Source organism: Chiloscyllium plagiosum, unplaced genomic scaffold, assembly GCF_037043375.1.
Source record: "Chiloscyllium plagiosum isolate Xiang-an unplaced genomic scaffold, Cpla_swu_hap1 HiC_scaffold_21, whole genome shotgun sequence".
Lineage (NCBI taxonomy): Eukaryota > Metazoa > Chordata > Chondrichthyes > Orectolobiformes > Hemiscylliidae > Chiloscyllium > Chiloscyllium plagiosum.
In genome coordinates, this window is record NW_028270159.1 from 9,779,860 (window position 1) to 9,804,348 (window position 24,489).

The following is a 24,489-nucleotide window of genomic DNA, read 5'->3' on the forward strand; positions in this document are numbered from 1 at the left end:
GAATTAATCAAGGGTAGTCAGTATGGTCGTGTCAGGGAGATCATGTCTGACTGGTCTTTTGTGTTTTCTAAGCAAGTGACTAGGTGCGTAGATAAGGGTAATGAATTGGATGTCGTCTATACGGACTTCAGTAAGACTTTTGAGAAAGTATCACATTAGACACTGATCAAGAAGGTGAGCCCGGAGGGTACAGGGCAGTTTGGAAACTTTGATCTAAAGTTGGCTCAGTGGCAGGAGGCAGAGGATGATGGTCAAAGATTGTTTTTGTGAAGGTCTCTAATGGTATAGCTCAGGATTCAGATTTCTGCGAGATGTCTCACCATTGTTGCATACAATAGTGATCTTGACATGAATGTACAAGAAATGATCAGTACATTCACAGATGACACAAGAGGAAAGCCTTGGACCACAGCATGATTATAGATGGGCTGGACACTGGCGAATGGAAATTAATCCTGAAAAATGTTAGGTGATACATTGTGAGTCACTAAGAATTCAAGGGAGTACACGATGAATGGTAGGACCCTAAGAAGTACAGAGGATCGGAGGAACCTTGGTGTGCATGTCCACAACAGGATAGGTGGATAAAGTGATTAAGAAGGTGTTTGGAATACTTGTCTTTATTGTTCAAGACATGGAATACAAGAGCAGATAGCTTACGGTGGAGCTTGTTAGGCTACAGCTGAAGCACTGTGTGCTGTTCTGATCACCACACTGTAGGAAGGATGTGACTGCACTAGACAGGGTGCAGAGGAGATTCAGGAGCAAGTTACTGCCCATGCTGGAATCACAGCGGTGATCTCCAGCATCTTTTGCAGAGGACATTTGCCAGGATGTTGTCAGCACTGTCTCCTAGTTTTAGTCTCCCTCACAAGAAGAAACATCCTTCTGGTATCCACCCCGTCTAGTCCCCTCAGGATCATATTTATTTCAATAAAGTCACACCTCATTCTTCTAAACTCCAATGGATGTAGATGCAACCCATTTTCTTATAAAATAAGCCCTTCATCCCTGGAATGAGTTGAGTGAAAACCTTCCCTGAACTACTTCTGAATAAGGAGACTAAAACTGCACACAGTATTCCAGAAATGGTTTCATCAATGACTTGTGCAACTACAATAAGACCTTCTTACTTTTGTATTCCATTCCCCTTGTAATAAATGATAACATTCCATTTGCCTTCTAATCACTTGGCTGTACCTGCAGACCAACATTCTGTGCACCTGGACCTCTCTGCTCTCCATTTATTAATATATGGCTTTTCTACTCTCCCCTCCAAAATGGACACGTTCTCCTCTATGTTTTGTACATCACATCTGCAAAGTTCTTGTCCAGGTGCTGGTACTTAACCTGTCTTTATCTCTTTGCAGACACTCTAGCTCCTCCCTACATCCCTACCTATCTAGGTAGCAATTTTCCACAACACATTCCCGTTCCCTTGCGTAAACCAGACTGTGAACAGTTGAGCACCCAGTGGCACTGCACAGATTAGGTTGCTAATCTGAAAAGGACCCTTCCATCCCTACACTCTGCTTTCTGTTACCTGAACATTCCTTTATCCATGCTAATACATTACCCCCTGTACTGTGCACTCTTATCTGATGTGGCAACTGTTAATGTGGCACCTTTTGGAAATCTGAATACACCACACCTACCTATTTCCCTTGATCCATCATGCATGCTAATTTGTTAAAAAAAAATTCTAATGTAGTAAACATGATTTCCCTTTCACAAAACACTGTGATTCTGCCTCATTATACCGTGATTGTCTAAGTAATGGATTCTAGCCCCTTCCCTATGACAGATGTTCAAGTGGAATATGATGATGTATTCTATTACTTAACATCAATAGCAAATTAGTTTAAGAAAGCACGATTAAACTGAACCTAGCTATTCACAACGGATATCAGTCAGAATACATCTAACATTAGGGAAGAACAAAGGTAACGCAAAGTCTTTGAATGAGGATGACCAAACAATAAAACTAGGCATCAAGAAGATGAGATAAAAGACAAAACTACAGCCAACATTTGTCAGTGCTAGTTAGAAACGGTATAGATTAGAGAGGACGGGGCAGTTAAGAACAAGCACTGCCCCTGATGTTGTTCAAACGGCAGTCCATTTGGGCGTGTGGAGATAACAAATAGATGGTAAGTAAAGGGATTGGAAATGATACTTATCCACAGTCTACTAGAGAAGATTTGATTTCTAATTTAGCCAATGAGAAGGTGTTCAGTGAGATACATTTGTCACGTACATATCTGCAATGATGATGGTCAGGTGGTATCATCACTAGACTATTTATCCAGAAATTCAGCTAATGATCTGGGGATGTGAACATGGCAGATAGTGTAGCTTGAATTTAACAAAATAATAAAATCTGGAATTAAGAATCTACTGATGACCATGAAACCATTGCCAATTATTAGAAAAACTCATCTGGTTCTCTAATGTCCTTCAGAGAAGGAAATCTGCGATGGTCACCTGATCTGGCCGACATGTAACTCCACAGCAATGTGGGTGACTTTCAGCTAGTCTCTGAAATGACCCAGCAAGCCATTCATTTCAAGGGCAGCTAGGGATGGGAAATAAATGTTGGCCAGCCAGAGACACCCACATATGAGTGAATAAAACAAAAATTAAAATTAGCTGGCAAGAGGAAGGAGCAGTGTCCTATTTATATTAGGATTGTATCATTATGGAAGATCACCAATTGATTTGTCCAATGCTCTTACAATGTTACAAGGCATCATGGATCAGATACCAAATGGGATGAAAGCAGTGTGTGGTTTCTTGGATAACATACTATTTAGCAATAAGACAGAGAATGGGCATATTGTGAGTTTGAACTGAGTCCAAGATCAAACTCAACAGTATGAACTCCAAGCCAAAACACACACTGTTTCTTTGTAGGGTCAAGTAAGACAGAGTCTCACAGTCCCCAAGGGCTGCTCTCCTGTTAGAGAGAGACAGCTGGAGGTGGTTTTGACCTGAAGGTCACCACAGGCAGTAGGTCGTTTGTGGTGATGTCAACCAGTGCAGGAATTAAACCCCATGCTGTTAACATCACTCTGCATTGAAAACCAACGGTCTGGCCAACTGAGCTAACCAATTCACTTCTATCAAGTCTAACATACTTGGGTCACCCAACAGGCAGCAGAGGTATCCACCAAAATCCAAGAGGGGTTGGAAATCCTCTTGAAATCGAAGGAAATGGAGAATGATGAGAAAATCAAGAAGGATTCTTCATTTGATTCTGAGGTCATCCCTATGTTAGCAAAGCCATTTGCTCGACTGCATGTGCTGCTTAAAGGTGGAACAGCTTGGGAGGGGTCTGTAGATTGTCCGGAAGCATTTCTTTGAAGAAGTGAAGAACATATGGATGCGACTCTGCTTTCTCTCCACAGATGCTGCCAGATCTGCTGAGCCTTTCCAGCAATTTCTGTTTTTGTTTGTAATTGATTTTAACACCCAGTTCTCACTGGGTATGTTACCTCCTGTCAGAAAGACAATGCAGAGAAGACTGGAGCATATACTCTGCGTATGTCAATAGAAATGCAACTTTAATGCAAAATAAGCAATACTATTATCAGAGACGTCACATATTTTGGAAACTAGCATACTGAGCCCATGAGCCACTCATAATTGCACTGTACATTTCCAACCTCCTGACCCCCCAAAGCCTGTCCACCATCTACAAGGCACAAGTCAGGAGGGTGCTGGAATACTCCCCACTTGCCTGGATGGGTGCAGCTCCAACAACACACAAGCAGCTTGAAACCATCCAGAACAAAGCAGCCCGCTTGATTGGCACCACATCCCCAAACATCCACTTGCTCCACTACCAACACTCTGTAGTGTGTAATGTCTAAAAGATGCACAACAGAAATTCATCAAAGATCCTTAGGCAGAACCTTCCAAACCCAATCATTTCCATCTGGAAGGACAAAGGCAGCAGATACTTGGGAACACCACCCTCTGCAAGTTCCCCTCCAAGCCACTCATCATCCTGACTTGGAAATATATTGCTATTCCTTTACTGTCGCTGGATCAAAATCCTGGTATTCCCTCCCTAAGGGCACTGTGGGTCAATCCACATCAGGTGGACTGCAGCGGTTCAAGAAGGCAACTCACGCCCACCTTCTCAAGGTGCAACTAGGGACAGGCAATAAATGCTGGGACTGCCAGCGATGCCCACTAATGATTAAATAAATAAAAACTGAGGAGCATTCTCTCAGTAGCAGCTATAAACCTTTTTCATCCCATTGTGAGCAGTCCCTTTAAAACAATTACTGTAGGAAACAACTGGACACTACAAAGAGGGTAAATGTGGAATTAACTACACAACATAAACATGGTTGTTTCTATAGTAACTAAAGTTCGAGGCATTCAGGAAACAATTTTCCAATTTAAACACAGCACGAGATTCAAATCTTTTGCTCAGGGGTCAGATCCAGTCTCTCGCTCTCCCACTGTCCAGCTGAATTATAACAAAATGCAGGATGCACACAACAAAGAGGATTGTCATGGTGGATTTTAAAATTACTTAGGAAAAAACTCATTACATCTGTTTTACATTCCATTCTTCAAGTGCAAACAATGCTACACCCCGTAACTCTTCATCAGATCTGCTGCATTGTCTTTGAGTCATTGAGATATTAGGATCTTACATGCGATTGTGTAATTTGCAGAATTGTGTATATATCTGGTACCATTTCCCTTCTCCAAAGTTTAATGCTGTTCATTTTCATCATACTGTATGCTATAGATCTCACCATTTGTGTGTAGTTCTCTGTCCTGATGCTCTGTTCATTCTGATCAACATTACACGGTTTAGTTCTGTCATGGTTGCTGTTTGTGCTGAGTGTCACATGCATTTATACACTTCCTGCTGTCAGGGCTAGCACAGTCTGCTCTTGTGTCTGCATTATTTGAACTGCTGTTGTGATGAATTATGTGTGGTCACAGTTGTTTACTTGAAGAAGAGCCACTGGACTGGAAGTGTCATCTCGGGTTCTCTCTCCGCAGATGCTGCCAGACCTGCTGCACTTTTTAGATTAGATTCTCTATAGTGTGGAAACAGGCCCTTCGGCCCAACAAGTCCACACCGACCCTCCAAAGAGTAACCCACTCAGTCCCATTTCCCTCTGACTAATGCACCTAACACTATGGGCAATTTAGCATGGCCAATTCACCTGACCTGCAACAAGTTCTGTTTTTGTAACCCCTTTCAGTCTTTGACACGTGCAGTGTTTTTCTTTGTATTTAACCTGGGCAATTACATTATAGAGGTTGAAAAATTGATGTACTGAAACACTGATGTACTGAAACATTGATGTGATTGTTGACTGCTGGATAAATCGATCTTCACGGCTGCTGGTGGACATGGATCTGTTAGGCTAGCAGCACTGCCGCCAAACAAAAGTGGATTTTAAAAGTTGCATTTTAATGGAAGGTTGTTGGTGGCTCAGTAGTTAACACTGCTTCCTCACAGTGCCAGGGACCGGGTTCGATTCCACCCAGGACTGTCTGTGTGGAGTATGCACATTCTCCCTATGGAGACAGCAAGGACTGCAGATGCTGGAGATCAGAGTTGAGCGTGTGGTGCTGGAAAAGCACAGTAGGTCAGGCAGCATCCGAGGAGCAGGAGAATCTACATTTTGGGCGAGTGCCCTTCATCAGGAACGATACTGCTTGACCTGCTGTGCTTTTCCAGCACAGACTCACATTCTCCCCATGTCTGTGCGGATCTGTTCCAGGTGCTCTGGTCTCCTCTCACAGTCCAAAGATATGCAGGTTAGGAAGGTTGGCTATGTTAAATTAACCACAGTGTCCAGGGATGTCCAGGCATGATGGATTGGTCGTTGGAAATGCGGGGTGATGTGGGTGGGTATGAGTACAATGCTCTTTGGAAGGCCAGTGCTGACTTGATGGACTAAATGGCCTCTTTCCACACTGTAGAGATTCTATGAGATTACTGATCCACAGATAAAACTTGCAGCTATTTCCAGAAAGGTACAGGAAAGAATCAATGGCAAACAAAACAAAAACAAAGATTTGCATTTAATTAGCACTTTTCACATTCACCAAGCATGTCGAAGAGCTATGGAGGTACACTCTCTGAAATGTGGTCAATGTAGTAATGACAACAAACATGACAACCCATTTGTGCACAGCAAGATCCACACACAATGATGTGACAACGACCAGCTAACTTAGTGGAAGGACAAATATCAGCCAAAATAGTGGAGAAAATCGCCCTGCTCTTCTTCAAATCAGTGACCATGGGATCTTTCATTCTTACCCCAGAAGACAGATGGGACCTAGATTTAACATCTCATCTGAAAGATAGAACCTTTAATGGTGCAGCGCTCCCTCTCTACTGCACTGGAGTAACCTCCTAGACATTTGTACTCCAGGTCTTGGTTAAGAACCTTGCAATACAGTGGCGTGTACGCTACTCACTGAGCCAGAGCTATTACTATAATGGGTAGAATATGACTAGAATGTACGGGAAGGAAGTGGTGCTGTTTAGATGTATGATCAGATACTATCTCCAGTAACTGCCCTCAGCACTGGGCAGCTCAGGAAGGATGCACTGGCTTTGAAGGGGGCAGGAATTAACCGGGACTCGGAGGGTTAAGTTGTACAGACAGGTTGGGCCTGGGAGTTGAAGGTCAAGGGTTAATCAGATCGAGTGTCCAAAATGGCAAAGAGATTGAAGAGGGCAGAATGAAGGAAGTTGTCAGTTTTTTTGGGCGAAGAATGCGGGGTGGTGAAAAATGAGGAGGCAGAATCTTAACCTAGAGCCAGGCTGTTTGTCAACTTTTGCTGAGTGAATGCAGTAAGCACGTTCTCACACACAGCGTAGAAGAACTTTGCAGTCTGGCTTGGCCTTTGGGCCACAGTTGGTCTGGCAACTGAATAAAAGCTAAATACTGTAGACGCTGGGAATCTGCAACAAACACAGGGAATGCTGGAGAAACACAGCAGGTCTAGCAGCAGCTGTGGAAGTCATGGTGTAGAAGTGCCAGGGTTGGACTGGAGTGGACAAGGTCAGAAGTCATATGGCACCAGGTTATAGTCCAACAGATTTATTTGAAATCACAAGCTTTCAGAGCAATGCCCCTTTATCAGGTGAAGTGGATTGTCCAGCGATGGGAAGGAGCAGCACTCTGAAAGCTTGTGATTTCAAATAAACCTATTGGACTATAACCTGGTGTTGTGCGACTTCTGATAGCATCTGTGGAGACAGAGACAGATAAATTAAAATTTCGAATCTTCAGACCAGATGCTGCCACACCCTGCTGAGTTTCTTCAGCATCTTTGGGGTGTGTCTCGTCAACAGAAACTCCCCAAAGCCACAATGAGTAGAGTTTGATCGGGAAGTATGACCAAGCATTTGAAACAAAAAGACAGGTAAATGTAATTGATGTACAGATCCACTGTGATCTTACTGAACAAAATGAAAGGCCTCCTCGTAGTGCCAAAGTCTATTCAACACCAACTCATCTTGCCATGAATTACGACTTTAATGGATTTTTTTATCCAGGAAAATGGGGCATTTGAGCTATTTTTCACGTTTTGTCATTTCAACAGATGAACACAGTCCAGTAGGGGGAGCAGCTGCCTGAGATCACACCGCAAACCATACACCATCCCCTCGTTTACTGGTCTGACAATTTCAGGTTATACATCCTCACACTCATTATTATTTCAACTGAAATCCTTTCTCATTTCAATTTTCTCTACCTTTCACCTCCACAAGTTCTGATCTTTAAAGTGACGTGCGATAGGGTTAGGGTGATGTGAGAAATAACTCACTCAGTGAGTAGTTAGGGTGTGGAATGCACTGCCTGGAAATGTGGGGGATGGCAGGTTCAACTGAGGCATTCCAGAGTGGATGATTATTTGGATGGAAATCGTGCATCAGGGTATAGGGGAAAAGGTAGGAGATTGGCACGAGGTAATGGTTTGAAGAGCTAGTACAGACTCAACTGGCTGAATGAGCTGCTGCTGTACTGTAACATTCTGTGATCAGGAGAAAGTGGACATACAGGCCAAGGACAGAGGAGTTGGATCAGGCTCCAGTGAATAACACCTGGCACCACATGCCAGCCTGCCAAGCTGGATTATCTACAGCTCACAGTAGTATTACTAACACCCCAGCATTAACCTGCTGGTAGGGCATCACTTGATCAGAAGCTGAGTTGTGTGTTTTGGGTGATTACAAACCAGATTTGAAATGGGTTTAAATCCTGCTGTGGCGAATTGTTGAAGTTTGCATTCAACATTTGAAAAATCTGGAATTAAATATGATTGTAAATATGATTGTTTGTGTGTGTCTCTCTCTCTCTCACACACATAAACTAATCTGGTTCATTAAGAAAAACATGGAGAGCTGATGGTCATGCGGCCCTTCGAGTCTGCTCTATTATTCAATATGACCATGGCTGATCATCCAACTCAGACCCCTGTTCCTGCTTTCTTCCCATACCCCTTGACCTCTTTAGCCCTAAGAACTCTATCTCACACTTTCATGAAAATATTCAATGTTTCAGCCTCAACCATCTTCTGTGGCAGAGAATTCCATACGCTCCCCACTCTCTGGGTAGTGTCCTTTAAGGACAGCAAATTTCCCTCGCTAAAGGATATTAGAAAACCATTTTTTTGCAACAGTTCTGGTTACTGTAGCTTTTTTAAAATTGAATTCAAATTTTACCATCTGCCCTGGTGGGATCTGAACCCATGCACCCCCGAGCATTAGTCTGGAGCTCGGGATTATTTCTCCAGAAGTATCCATCAAAAACAACCTTAGCTATGGACAATAATAATAAAATACTGCAAATGCTGAAAATGTGAAACAAACAGAGGAAGTCAGAGAAACTCAGCAGGTCTGGCAGCATTTATGGAGCGAGAAGTGGAGTTTCACATTTTGAGTCCAGTGTAACTTGTTCTGAAAGACATTCTTATCAGACTCAAAATATTAACTCTATTTCTCCACAAATCCTACCAGACCTGCTGAGTTTCTTCAGCACATGCCCTGTGTTTGTTTTATATGTGAGCACTTGTCTCCAGCTTCACATTTCAGGACAATTTTGAAAATGCTACTTTATCTTACATGCCACATGACACTTATTTCATCATTTTTAATATTGTAGGTTTTACACTCGCACTTTAGAAGCTACAAAAATATTGCTTGTAGAAAAAGGCATTTCAAACAGAATGTCAGAAAGACTAAACCTGAAAGAATTTGGTTTCTGTTTCACATTCAGTGTTTGCTCAGTTTAAATCACAACGATTAATGAAACAACCTCAGACTTACCTCAAGACCAGGAGGTCCTGGTATTCCAACTGGACCTTTTTCACCAATTTTACCCTAAAAATATAAATAACAATCATTCATAAGTGTGAAGCAAAACATCCTTGCTTTACTACCCGATGCCTTTATTTACGAAGTCAAGCAGCCAAATGCTTTCTGTTTTGAAGAAGGATCACTGGACCCGAAACGTTAACTTAAGTTCTCTCCACAGGACCTGCTGAGATTTTTCAACAATTTATGTATTTGTGTGAGCTATTTGCTTTATCAACTTAACTCTAATCCTTCAAAGGATGTGTATGTGGGCCCTCAGGTATACCTGTCACTGTAAAATGTTTGAAGTTGTACCAAACACTCTGTACTTTTTATCTTTTATCTTCAGAACGCATTGCTTCACAAATTTCATGAATCATGTGTCCCAATTTCACTGGACTATCTATGGTCCTCGACACATCTCTAATCATCACAGTTTACTACATTTCCAAGTTTTATATCAACTGCAAAATTTGAAATTTTAGCCTAACAACTCCCTATGCCCCCACAACCAGCTCACTAATTGAAAGGAAAGTCACCATTGGGTTACTCTCTCAGAGAGACAGAGATGACTGGTGGTGGTTTAACCTGAGGATCACCATGTTTCAGGCGAGGGGTGAGGTTAGAAAGGAGAGTCTTTCATGGTAACGTCATGACCCAAAGACATGGGGTTACTGAATCTTTTTAAGGTGGGGGAGAACGCTTCGCAACCAGAAAAGGAATCAAAGGTTATTGCGGGTAGGCTGGAAAGTCGCTCTCGTCTTACCAGACCATTCAGCTGCTCTCTCATTACAGAGGGAGAGAGAGAGAGGCGCCTGGTGGTGAGTTAACCTGAAGGCCACCGTACCTCAGACAAGGGGAGAGAGGTTGAAAAGGTGAGTCTTTCAGGGTAACCTCAGCCAGTGATGGGAATTGAACCCACGCTGTTGGCATCATACTGCTTCACCAACCAGCTATCCAGCCACAGTGTCCAGGGATGTGCAGGCTAGGTGGATACACCATGCAAAATGCAGGCATGAGGTAGGGGAATGCTCTTCAGAGGTCAATGTGGATTCAACAGGCCGAATGACCTGCTTCCACACTGTAGGGATGGGATGTGGTTGACGAGTGCTGTTTTTCAAAGATGCGCCAGTGAGGAGAGAGAAGGAATAACCAGCGAGACTGAAGGATGAGGTTATAGTCCAACAGGTTTCTTTGGAAGTACATGCTTCCGAAGCGCTGCTCTTTCATCAGATATTGGTGGGGCAGGATCATAGGAGACAGAATTCATAGCAAAACATCACAGTGTCATACAACCAATGCGATATATTGAACAAACCTAGATTGCAGTTAAGTCTTTCATCCTTTAGAACAGGTTGCAGGTTTGATTTATTAGTAAGTAAATCCCAGAACTTCTTTCAAGTCACGTCCCTGAGATAACTTAAGGCTTTATGTAAAAAGGTGACATTTCAGCTTAGACAGTGCGTTAAAGTTGTGAGGTTAGAGTTAATCTTGAATCAGACTGGTTCTATTTCCAAAGTAGGAATTTATAAAATGCTACATGGATTGACTGCCTACAGATTGTGTGCTTTTTGAACAAAATAGAATGCATCTGCAAATACAACTCTGCAAATTCAAATTGACCCCATAGACTTCCATGTGTGTGTGCGTGCATGCCATTCTATCTTGTTCAAAAAGCACACAATCTGTAGGCAGTCAATCCATGTAACATTTTATAAATTCCGACTTTGGAAATAGAACCAGTCTGATTCAAGATTGAAATACAGACAGACTCTAACCTCACACTTTTAACGCACTGTCTAAGCTGAGATGTCATCTTTTTCCATAAAACCTTAAGTTATCGTGGGAATGTGACTTGAAGGAAGTTCTGGGATTTACATATTAATAAATCAAAACCCGCAACCTGTTCTAAAGGATGAAAGACTTGACAGCAATCTAGGTTTGTTCAATATATCACATCAGTTGTATGACATTATGATCTTTTGTTATAAATTCTGTGTCCTATGATCCTGCCCCACCAGTAGCTGGCGAAGAAGCAGTGCTCTGAAAATGTGTACTTCCAAATACACCTGTTGGACTGTAGCCTGGTGTTGTGTGATTTTTAACTTGGTCCACCCCAGTCCAACAACGGCACCTCCACATCACTGAAGGATGAGACAGACCACTCCAAACCACCTTGGATACTGCAGGATGGAGCTCCAGAAACACCAGGCTGCTCATTCCCAAATGGGATTCCTTTTTGTTTGCCTGGTTTTCCCCTCTGAACGTGTATTATAAGAATGAAAAACGTTAAGAGACTCACAGTGATTCCAGGTTTTCCCCTCATTCCAGGCATTCCCTGGATCCCTGGGTTGCCCTGTGGTGACACAACAGCAGTTTAAGCCAAGTCAGCAGCAGGTTTGCTTATGCAAAATAATACAATTGCTATTAATTACTTAAGCTATCAATCATAGCACTCTGGTCAATGCACATTATGTTCACAAAGCAACTTTCAAAAGACAGACATGAATTTAGTGTGGCTGCAATTTGCAACCAGAAAGGAATTTGATCCAAAGAAATATATTTGGAAAGTGAGTCTCAAATTAGACAGAACAAAAAAACCCAAACACAATCGTCAAACAAGAGTGAAGACTCCAAATGATATCTGGCATTACATCAACCCATACTCCACAAAGGGCCCAACAGACAGACAATTGGTCACGTGTAGCTTAAGGGTAACCTCTCCACAAGCAGGGAGTAGGATGAGATGAAGAGACAGAACTACCAGTCAGTGCGGGTATGGAATCCACACAGTTAGCTTTACGCTACATCACTCCCTAACCAACTCAGCCAGCTGACACTTTAAGCAGTGAAAGAAGAAGCAGGATAATATACAAAAAAAACTTTTACTTCAGCGATGCCTTTGAAAAGGAACTAAAACAGCACGTATACTGATATTATTAAACTGGCCTCATTGACAGAGCCGAGGATTGGAGAGATGTTCGGGTCGGGTGGGGAAGGGGCTTTTATTTTGTTCATTCACAAGGTGAGGACATCACTGGCTGGGCTTCCATTGCAATTTACAAAGAAAATAGGAGAAGTGGGAGGCCATTCAGCCCTGGGAGACTGCGCTGCTGTGGAATAAGATCATTGCTGATCACTGAATTGCATCCCCTGCCCCCGTTTTTTCCCCCATACTTCTTGATCCCTTTAACCCTAAGAACTAGATCCAAATCCTTCATTAAAGTAAGGAGACCAATCTGCACACAGAACTCCAGATCTGATTTCATTTCTAAAACAAAACTCATTCACAGGATATGGGCATCCCTGGCTGGGTCAGCATTTATTGCCTGCCCCTAATTGCCCCAAGGGCAGTTAAGAATCAACCACATTGCTGTGAGTCTGGAGTCACATGCAGGCCAGACCAGGTAAGGACAGATGAGTTTTTTCAAACAGTTGGCAATGGATTCACAATCATCATTAGACTCTTAATTCCTGATTTCTATCAGATTCAAATTTCACCATCTGCCATGGGGGGATACGGATCCCAGTCCCCAGAACATTACCAGGGTCTCTGGATTAACAGTCTAGCAACAACACTACTAGGCCATCACCTCCCCAGCTTGCATGAGGGGATGTCCATTAATGTAGCAACACACTCATAATGGAATGAGATGGAGTGAACCATTTTGTTTTCGGGCTCCTGACTATATGCTTCAACCACACCAGAGCTGATTCCTATGTGTATTCCGCAGACCCACTCTCTGCACAGACTAACATCTCCACGGCATATTTCAAAGGCATGATTTGAGCTTCTCTGGGAACAGCTGCCTGTACTCTTTGAAAAAAAATCGTGAGCTAGGTTCATTGATATTAAAAAAACAAGGCAGACTTCGGGTTATGAGGTGACAGCACCATAGCAGTAATAGATTTAGTCAAGTGACAGAACTGAAGCACATTATCACTTCATTAAATGATGCTCAGTCCAACTGCCTCTCCTTTTAAACCAAACTAAAAATATCTTGGGTTTTGCAAAACAATACAGTTGAAAGGTTCATGGACCAGATTTCTGACTACAACGAATATACTTTCAACTCATTATCACAGAAAACATTAATTATATCTAACAGCAGTTCTGGGACAATTTCAAGAGTAGATCTTCCCATTAACAAGTGGCCCAGGTCTGAAAATATATTTAACAATCTACACTCGATGTTTTTCATGGTTAAGGGCTCATTTTAATCTCGTCTGGAGCGGTTTCCCAGAGCAGGGATGCATATGGCAACTTCAAGGTGGACGTCCCCCAAAATCTTTTAGTCTTTAGCTGTGTAAGGTTTCTTGCAGCAATGACATTAAAATATGCAGTGAGTGTCTTCTGATATTTCTTCTTCTCTTCCAGGAATATTCCGATTTTTCAAAGTGATTTTTCAACAGATTTACGAACAGCTTCTTTCCTGCTGTTATCAGACTTATGAACAGATCTTTCATATATTAGAGTTGATCTTTCTCTGCACTCTCTCTGTAGCTGTAACACAACTCTGAATTCTGATCTTCCACCCTGATGTACTTACGTAAGGTATGAGTTGGCGGCACGGTGGCACAGTGGTTAGCACTGCTGCCTCACAGCGCCAGAGACCCGGGTTCATTTCCCGCCTCAGGCGACTGACTGTGTGGAGTTTGCACATTCTCCCCGTGTCTGCGTGGGTTTCCTCCGGGTGCTCCGGTTTCCTCCCACAGTCCAAAGATGTGCAGGGTCAGGTGAATTGGCCATACTAAATTGCCCATAGTGTTAGGTAAGGGGTAAATGTAGGGGTATGGGTGGGTTTCGCTTCGGCGGGTCGGTGTGGACTTGTTGGGCCGAAGGGCCTGTTTCCACACTGTAATCTAATCTAATCTAATCTTGTCTGGTTAGCATGTAATACTTTTCACTGTATCTCGATATATGTAACACTAATAAATTAAATCAAATCAAGTTGACTCCTGCTGATTTTTGTCCTGTAACACTAGCTTTACATTGGTGAATCAACTGTTGTACAGATAGTACCTGGGTTACAAACAGGTTCTATTCCTGAATACATTGATAAATCGATTTGTACACAGTTCGGAACACAATTGAGTATAATATTAAATAGCTGTTTGTAAGAATGAGCAAATGTCTGATATCAGATCTTCAAAATTAATATTAACATGGGACCTCATTCCTAAGTCTGAACACTTGTAAACTGTAAATCGGGGACTCCTGTATCTTTTGACTTTAATCTCTTTTGAAACTGAATTATTGTCAGCTTCTTGCTATGTAATGGAATCCTTTTAAAAAAAGGAAAAGCATGAAATTAAACCATCCAACAAAATTTCCGTATCAAATACATTCAGGAAAAAGCAAAAAAAGAGCACATTCTCAGCAAAAGAATCCCTCATGATAAAATCATATCTCCTCTAGGATCAGTTAGGTCCAAAGAGTGCTTTCATATTTCCTGCAGCATCACATAGAACTAAGGAAAGAATTCCTCAAAAATTGACAGGGTTGTGGCTGATTTTCAGTAGCTTTTAAAAAAATTCATTCATGGAATGAAGGTGTTGCTGGCTAGGCCACCTAATTTCCTAGCACATCCCTAATTTCCCAAAGGGCAATCAAAAGTCACTGACGTTGCTGTGGCTCATGCAGGCCAGCCAGGTAAGGATGTAGTTTTCTTCCCTCAAGGACATTTGTGAACCACATGGGTTTTTCCCGTCAATTGGCATCATTAGATTGTTAATTCCAGATTTTTATGAATTCAAATTCCACCATCTGCTGTGGCAGGATTTGAATCCAGGTCCCCAGGAAAGCAGAGTTGAGGATTATCAGGTTAGCCATGATCACAGCAAATGGCAGAGCAACCTCAATAAACTGATTGGCCTATGACTGCTTCTATGATCTTATAGAGACAAAAAATTTGCAGATGCTAGAATCCAAGGTAGTCAAGCAGGAGGCTGGAAGAACACAGCAAACCAGGCAGCATCAGGAGGTGGAGAAGTCCACGTTTCGGGTGTAATCCTTCTTCAGTCCTGAAAAAGGGCTACACCGGAAATGTTGATTTTTTTTTTCCACTTCTTATAGATAATTTTTTATTGACCACAGGTTTTGCTAAGTCTTCTGTCCTCTTGCAATATGCCCTTGAGCAGATTCTGAAGTGGTTGTGGTTCAGGGTTTACTTCTACACGGTTGATCTGCCGGTTCAGGACTTTGGGTGCAGAACGTTGGTGGCCTCCAACTCAAACATGGCAGGTGTGGCAGGAGAGGAGGAGTACGATCCTGGAACCAAGACCCTGGCTGATGCGCAGCAGCAGGAAGGGGAGCCAAGGAGTGGGATCTGAACCATTTGCCAAACACCAACCGGATAAAAGGTCATGCTAATTAAACAGAAATCCAAGATGGCGTTGGGAAAATGGCAACACTTTGTGAGAAGCATGCAAAGCAATACTTTTAACTATATTTCAGTACCTGACAATAAATCTAATTGAATCGAATTGAACCAAATCTAATCTAATCCAACCTAATCTAATCGAATAAAGTCTAACCTAATCCAATTGAATCTGATCCATCTAATCTAAACATTTTATTGCCACAAGAACAGAAGAGTGGCTGGATACAAGGGGAAAGCGATACCCACATGTGACTCCTGGCCCACAGCAATGTGGTTTCTCATTGGGCAAATAAAGATGGGCAATAAATGCTGGCCTAGTCAGGTCCTCTGAATGAATAACAAAGACTCCACAATTCCTGATCCCTCAAAGTTTTTCCACAATCTAAAAGGTTCCCAGAATACAACCATATGACTCAGCCAGATGTGTGTGAACTTTCAGCCACTAGACTTCAAGTGCTCCCTTTCGGGGCTGCTGTGTGGGCAATCTACACAGGATACACTGCAGCAAGTTCTGAGGAAGAGTCATAGAAACAAAAATAGAAATGTCGAAGATAGGAGCAGGAGGAGGCTCCTGGGGCCTTTTGACCCTGCTCTGCCATTCATCATGATCATGGCTGATCGTCCAAATCAATAGCCTAATCCTGCTTTCTCCCCATAACCTTTGATCCCATTCACACCAAGTGCTATACCTAGTCACCTCTTGAATGCATTTAATGTTTTGGCATCAATGACTCCTTGTGATAATGAATTCCACAAGCTCCCCACTCTTTGGGTGAAGAAATGTCTCCTCATCTCCGTCCTAAATGGTCCATCCTGAATCCTCAGACTGTGACCCCTGGTTCTGGACACACCCACCATCGGGAACATCTACCCTATCTGGTACTGTTAGAATGTTATAAGTCTCTATGAGATTCCCCACCCCCGCCTTCATTAATCTGAAAAAACATTAACTATATTTCTGTCTCCACAGATGCTGCCAAACTTGCTGAGTTTCTCCTGCACTTCTAGAACTGCAGTTCACCAAGATTCCTTCACCAACCCTTTCAACCTCCGGAGGGACAATATTGGGTGAATAAATCCACTTTCCATTTTCTGTTGAAACCAGTTAACATCCTCCATTGGACATCAATCCTACATTGCCACTGACCCAGTTCCTCAGATTTTGCTGCCTAATACTGATTTGGGACATCATTACGATAATTGCTTCAGCAGTTCAAAGAGTAACCTTTGCAGGATGATTAAAAGCGGGAAATAAAAATGGCCCCAACAGAGATATCCCAAGACCAAAGAAAATGTAAATCGGGATGGCTCGTGACTTTGTTCAATATATACTTATTATGCCTCCCTTATCCAGCAATCTCCATATATCATTCCCTATCTTAATTCCTCATTCCTCAATCTTAAAGTTCATGCTAAAATGTTCAATGGGATTTACCACTGGTTACAGATCAGGCTTACTTAGTAGTATATTAGAATTCCTACAGTGCAGGGAGAGGCAATTTGGCCAATCAAGTTTGCACTGACTATCCAAACAGCAACCCACCCCATCCCTGTAACACCATATTCATCATGGCTAACCCACACATCCCTAGACAATATGGGCAATTTAACATGGCCAATCCACCCAACCTATAAATCTTTGGACTGTGGGTGGAATCCCCCACAGGCATGGGGAGAATGTGCAAACTTCACACAGACAGTCACCCGAGCGTGGAATCGAACATGGGTACCTGGCGCTAGGAGGCAGCAGTGTTGACAAGTGAGCCACTCTGGCTGTTTAGATCCCCTTCTCCCTATCTCTCACACAACCCCACGTATTCCAAAGAGCCTCCTTGAAGTTGTTGCTTCTCAGCAGCAACAGGGAACATGCTGGACGTCCGAATCACTATCGGGAATGTCACGGGCTGGAAGCCTAGGGGCTGTGTTAGAATTCACGACCCCCCCAGCCGCCACCATACTCTCTGCTGACAGAGACCTGGCTAAAGCTGCTGGATGATGGAGCTACAGTCTGTACAAAACAAGCTCTGATGATTTGGTAGTCTAATCAAGGCGCAAAATGTCCTGATGATCCCCTTTCAATAATTTTAGACTCTGGTGCAACCTACAAAAACCTACTCCATCAAACCCACATTTCTGACCTAAGTCTTCTTGCCTATTTTAAATCATCGGTGCGTTGGGGTTTAATGATTAGCTAAGATACTACATTCAGCAGGTGGACTAGTTTTACTGCACATCAGATGTGTCCACATATCAGATTGATACCTGGACCCCTAAGGATTAAATTACAAAGGGAGGTGACATAAATTCACCAGGAATTGAGATGGTTAAGGAGCAACTTGATTGGAGTTTTCAAAATATTAATTGGAACAGGTTAGGCAGTTTCCGTGAATTGTGGAGTCTCAGAGAAAGAGGCATACTCTAAAAATTCCAGCCAGCCATCTAGAGAGTGAAGTTAGGAAACACAAAGTATAGTAGATGCTTGGAATGAATTTTCAGAATAGATTAATTGGTGCTCAATTGATTGTTATTTGTAAAGCAATGATTAAAGGATTTAAGTCAAAGTTATTAAGGGATATCGAGAAAATGCAAGTGTATGGAGCTTGGACATGGATCAACCAAAGGTAAAGTTTCCCTAGTCCCAGAGGGCTGCTCTCTCATTACAGAGAGGCTACTGGTGGTGAGTTGAATCTGAGGGTTACCTTGCTTCAGGCGAGGGGAGGAGTTGTGAAGGCAGGACCTTCATGGTGACTGCAGTGCGTGTGTGACCTGTTGATATCACAAGCCAGCTGTCCAGATAACTGAGCTAACCAACTCCCAGACTGCCCATGGTTGTACTGAGCAGGTTCAAAGTGCTAATTTGCCTCCTTCATTCCAACACTCCTCTTCTCCTTTTCCCTCAATGTAATGAAGGTCTTGTCTTGATTGTTCATAGTTTCTGAGGGATGGGCAGGGACTTTCTACTGATGGAGTTGATATGATCTGGTTCCCTTAGGGTAAGACACCATTGTCACTGTGAAAATTGCCTTCATGCTACCCTACATGTTAGCCCTTGTAACATCCATCACAAAGACTGGGTTCTTGTTGGGACAGATATCTTGAAGTTTATGAATAACATTAAATATGTTTACTCTGGGTTCAATGTTTATGTTACTATTATATTGTATATGTAACTAACCAATGAACTGAACTGACTGAGAATATGATGGAGACTTTTCTTATTGGAGTATCTGGTGCAGCATGGTGGCTCAGTGATTTGCACTGCTGCCTCACAGCACCAGGGTCCCAGGTTCGATTCCAGCCTTGGGTGACTGTCTGTGTGGAGTTTGCACATTCTCCCTGTGTCTGCTGGGTTTCCTCCCACAATCACAAAGATGTGCAGGTCAGGTGAATTGGCCATGCTAAATTGTCCAAAGGTTAGGTGCATTAGTCAGAGGGAAAAGGATCTGGGTGGGTTACTCTTCGGAGGATCGGTGTGGACTTGTTGGGCCGAAGGGCCTGTTTCCATACTGTAGGTAATCAAATCACATGCTGTGATGTCAGCTAGCTGTTGGGAACATACCCTGACTTTCTGAGGTTAGTGCAATAATGCATCAGAAGGGAACCTCACCACTTCTCAACAGGACAGTTTGCTCCATTTTCATGTTGTTTTCAAAGCTTTTAACAAAAGTTAAATGTTTATTGTCCAGTGATTCAGTTTTAAAGATCTAACACTGATGGAACACAGAAACAAAATGTGCTCTAGGATTGGAGAGTTTGAGTTACAGGGAGCGGCTGAATAGGCTGGGGTTATTTTGCCTGGAACATTGGAGCCTGAGGGGTGACCTTACAGAAGTTTATAAAATGATGAGGAGCATGGATAGGGTGAATAGCCAAGGGCTTCTCCCCAAGGAAGGGGAGTCCAAAACAAGAGGGCATAGATTTAAGGTGAGAGGGGAAAGATTTAAAAGGGACCTAAGGGGCAACTTTTTCACACAGAGGGTGGTGCGTGTATGGAATGAACTGCCAGAGGAAGTGGTGGAGGCTGGTACAATGACAACATTTAAAAGGCATCTGGAGGGGTATATGAATAGCAAGGGTTTAGAGGGATATAGGCCAAGTGCTGACAAATGGGACTAGATTAGGTTAGGGTATCTGGTCAGCATGGATGAGTTGGACCAAAGGGTCTGTTTCTGTGCTGTAAATTTCTCTGACTATCTGTCAAGATCACAACTAATTATTACAAATAAGAAAAACTCAAAGGTAAGTAGCTGGAAAAATGTGAAATGATTATTTGCTCATTCTTCTCTTTCTTGTATCTTAGACTGAATATCATCAAAATAACAGGAAAATGGCAACAGTGCTTATATGCACATGACAGGGCTTAAAAGATGAGAAGTAGAGACTAGTCAAGAAGAAAAAGATGACTTTAATACCACTAGGAGACTTCAGCAGACATTGATGTTTTCATTTAAATACCAGGCTAAATTAAACTAGTCAAATTTCTAAAAGTTCACACTTGTTGGACTATTAAGGAACTTACCTTATCGCCAGGGAAACCCGTTTCTCCTGGTATTCCTGGAATGCCTTCATCACCCTAAACTCACAGTACAAGACAGTATAGTGTTAGAGCACTGCCTCATTCTCTAAACACAGCAGAACAGCACACAGATCTGTCACATTGTCTCGTCAATTTCAATGCAATGAACAAGCTAGACCATTAGCTTGCAATTCTAAGCATACTGTACACATCAGTATTAATGTATTACATCATCACATTGGTCTCAGATAAGCATATAGCCTCACAACTCTATGTGGAGAGTAACAGTGTAGCATTACAGTACTGTGACTGCAGACCCATGGGAAAATACCAAGATGACTGCTAAACATAGGCATGAAATAACAAGACAATGTTTGGAGATTTCCTCATCAGCATCGATGAAGCAAAACTCCGAAGTATTGAAATGTTGTGATGCCACACTAAGGCTATGCGTTTACACTGAAACCAAAATATTGCCCAGGTCTCTTCTAAAGCACTTAGTATTGCGCAGAAATTAAATCATTAAAAACCAATATGGTATTCCGTAAAACAATCTTCAATGAGTGTTGCTGAAAAGAGATATATTATGTCAGAGGTTTTTGCATTTATTAGGATACTTTGCAAGAATACAAATTCAAGGGGAAACTTAACATTTAAACTGCATAGGAATGGAGTGCTGATTGGTTGGCAAGCGGTTTCTAATTGGTTATGGGCATAATCAATAATTCGTAATATTATAATCTGTTATAATTCTGAAACACCTTTACACTGGTATTCTTGTGAATGTTCTGATGAATGCAAGATGAAATATGCCCATTTTCAGAAATACTCAAGTTCTGCATATTAAAAAATTACTCTGCCGTTACTGATCTCTGCTGGTGAAATGTTTCTGTGTGGGGTGAAACGGTTGGAATATCTTATCATTTTAACTTGATCAGTACCAACTGATTAAAAACAAAATAGAGTCATAGAGATGTACAGCATGGAAAGAGACCCTTCGGTCCAACCTTCCATGCTGACCAGATATCCCAATCCAATCTAGTCCCATCTGCTAAAAGTCCAACATTTCTCCACAGATAAAAGCCATACAGGCATACAAACATATTTTAACCTTACCTGCAACATGCAAGACAATCCAAAAGAAAAATTCATATCACAACTGTTTTGGGTGGCAATTATTGTTAACTTATGCATGGTAGTTTGTTTGACATTTCCTTCAGGCAGCCCTTTTTCATGTTCTTATTTCATAAATCCTTCAGGTGACAACTGGGAAAATCCAAGAATGGAGCTTACTATGTCAATTAAGATATGGGAGGCACTCAGCCTGGTCTTTTTTCATTTGTTCACGGGATGAGGGCATCTCTGGCTAGGCCAGCATTTATTGCCCATCCCTAATTGTCCAGAAGACAGTTAGGAGTCAACCACACTGCTGTGGGTCTGGAGTCACATGTAGGCCAGACCAGATAAGATTGACAGTTTCTTTCCCTAAAGGACATCAGTGAACCAGATGGGTTTTTTCCGACGGTTTTGACAATGGATTCACGGTCACCATTAAATCCTTAATTCCAGACTTCGCTTCAAACTTTGCCACCTGCCGTGGTAGGATTTGAACCTGGGTTCCCCAGAGAACTGAGTAAGTCTTTAGTGATAAAACTACTATGCAGTGCTGAGGCAAACACTACTTCCCCTCACATTTTCCCCAAGTGCAACTGGCACTTGTTCCAAATCCATAAATCCCATTTTGAAACTCGTGTGTTTGAGGCGTATATTTATAGCTCAGAGACGAAGGAGGGAAAGGACGAAGGAGGGACATTAAATTTCCAATTCATTATCCACCACATTTTCCAGTTGAAAGCTGACCTAATCGGAAAGTGAACAATATTGTTAACAGTCTTCTTAGGATCTTATCATGAAAACTTTGGAAAGAATAAATCTTCAACAAACAACCTTTCGTGCCCCAAATTACATCCTTTTTAAAGCATATTTGGGTTAAATTTCTCAGGCTCTCAGAGACAGGCTTGAGGTTGAGGGTGCTGGGTTATTTTGGAGGAGGGTGGAGGTTATCGAGAATATAAAGCAGCCTGCTTTCCAAGCAGAAAATGATGAGAAGTCCCAATAAAGTACCACTCGTTAACATGCTCGGGTCCAGGTCAGAAGTTGGTAAATATCTCAGGGTCTTTTTGGATGCCAGGTCAAACATTAGCTAAACGTGGATTACACTTTGATCAAAACTTCGCTACAGCATAGAACCATGTTTTGGTGGTCAGTGTGTGGTTGTACAGCACTTCCTCTGCCCTCATTCACATCATCATATCAAGCCTATGATCACCCTTCAATCAAACCCCTATAAAATCATGATAGGGTGAATGGACAAGGTCTTTTCCTGGGGTGGGGGAGTCCAAAACTAGAGGGCACTGGTTTAAGGTGAGAGAGGGAAGATTTAAAAGGGTCCTGAGGGTCAGACGGTGGTGCATGCATGGCATGAGCTGCCAGAGGAAGCGGTGGAGGCTGGTACAATTACAACATTTAAAAAGCATCTGGATGGGTATATGAATAGGAAGGGTTTAGAGGGATATAGGACTGGATTAATTTAGGATATCGGGTTAGCATGGACGAGTTGGACCGAAGGGTCTGTTTCAATGCCATACATCTTGATGACTCTGCGACCCTCCTCCAGTCTCAGACTTGACTCAATTATTTTCCACTTTATTCTTTGTGTTTCCTTCCCATAGAATTCTCCCAAGCTTCTCATAAGCCCTGCCACAACAGGACACAAGTGACTGAGTGACTGACAACATTGACAGGGTGGGGGGAATGGTTCAGGATTGCGGGATAATTCTCCAAAGTCGAGGAGCAGCCAGGTGAGACATCCGGAGAGAACAACACTCCACAGTGAATCACCCAACTGGAATCTGTCATCTTTCCTGTCATTACACTTAGTGTGGACAAAACTGGGCTTGTGTCTGAGTGTTCCACTGTAGAAACAGGGAGATTTTTGCTGGAAACTAGACAGTTTCTACAATGTATGAATGACTTCCAGGAAACATTAGACGCTTGAACTATAATTACACTCTCAGCTCTCAAACGGCCAGTGTTCTAGAGTAGGTCGATACATATCTTGCACAGAACCTGTGACAGAGTAGGGCTGACTTGGTTGAAAACTATAAGATTTTAAGGAGTTCGGACAGGGTACATGTGGAGGGATTTGTTTTCATGCAGGAGAATTTAGAACTAGGGATCTTTGTCTGAAGTGAAGTGGTCAGCCACTCGAGACAGAGATGAGGAGAAATGTTTTCTGAAAAGGGTCGTGAGTCTTTGGAACTCTCTCCTACTGGAAGCGGAGATTTGAAAAAGTTTTGAAGCCGAGATCGATAGATTCTTAACAAGCAAAGGGGTTGGAATAGACTGGAATATTGAGTGAACAGATCAGCCATGACGTTACAGAATGACAGAACAAGTTCAAGGGGCCGAATGGCCTACTGCTGACTTAATTGTGATGTTTGTGCGCTCCTCTGTATCAAGTTGCATTGAGTTTCATATCCAAGGTCCTGGAGGATGGTGGTAGAGAAGAAGAAAGTGGAAAAGGAAAGGTAGAAAAGCCTGGTTTCCATTGGCTTGTGTTCTGCATGACCCTGCTTTGGCAGAAATGCTGGCATAACGGTAATGACACTTAGCCTTATAATCTAATATCACCCTGGGGATGTTGGTTCAAATCACACCAGCAGCTGATTAGGTTTGGTTCATAAACCTGTCAATTCAATATTCATCGAACAATGTTGCTAATTCCTTAAAATAACAAATTAGTCTTAACTTTTAAGAGAATTCCAAAAACTTTGTTAATAAATCTCGTAAAATGCAAGGATATAAGAAGGCAAGCAATAAGAATGATACTTCTAACCTATAATAATTTATAAGCTCAACTGGAAATTGATATGACCGTGAATGTACAAGAGTTTAAATATTTTTAGCCAAGCTAGGAACACATACTAACCGAAACAAACACTGTACAGAATCTTTATGGTAATACTCTACTCAATAATTAGCCTTTCTTTGTGAACAAGATTGCTATGAGAGTTATGTTGCATTTTGCAAAAGTACAAAAGCAAAATGTTTGCAGAACACAAAGTATTTATAAAAGACCTGTTTACGGCAGAAGACTGTAAATTATCTTTCAGAAGAATGTGTGAAAAATATTTCCTGAACAGCTGTACTGTTGCAACCTTAATTACTTTGTTCAG

At 42.2% G+C, this 24,489-nt stretch overlaps 1 protein-coding gene across 4 annotated transcripts in view; it reads right to left on the reverse strand.

Annotated features, from left to right (window-relative positions):
• Window positions 1-24,489, reverse strand: part of col27a1b (collagen, type XXVII, alpha 1b) — a 707,279-nt gene that overhangs the window by 291,714 nt on the left and 391,076 nt on the right. For all 4 annotated transcript variants that reach the window (XM_087998238.1, XM_087998237.1, XM_087998236.1 and 1 more), the window contains 3 exons: window positions 20,255-20,308; window positions 11,655-11,708; window positions 9,326-9,379 (listed from right to left, as the gene is read on the reverse strand). In XM_087998238.1, the coding sequence (XP_087854364.1) occupies window positions 9,326-9,379; window positions 11,655-11,708; window positions 20,255-20,308 (162 nt within the window). The remainder of the gene's footprint in view (window positions 1-9,325; window positions 9,380-11,654; window positions 11,709-20,254; window positions 20,309-24,489) is intronic.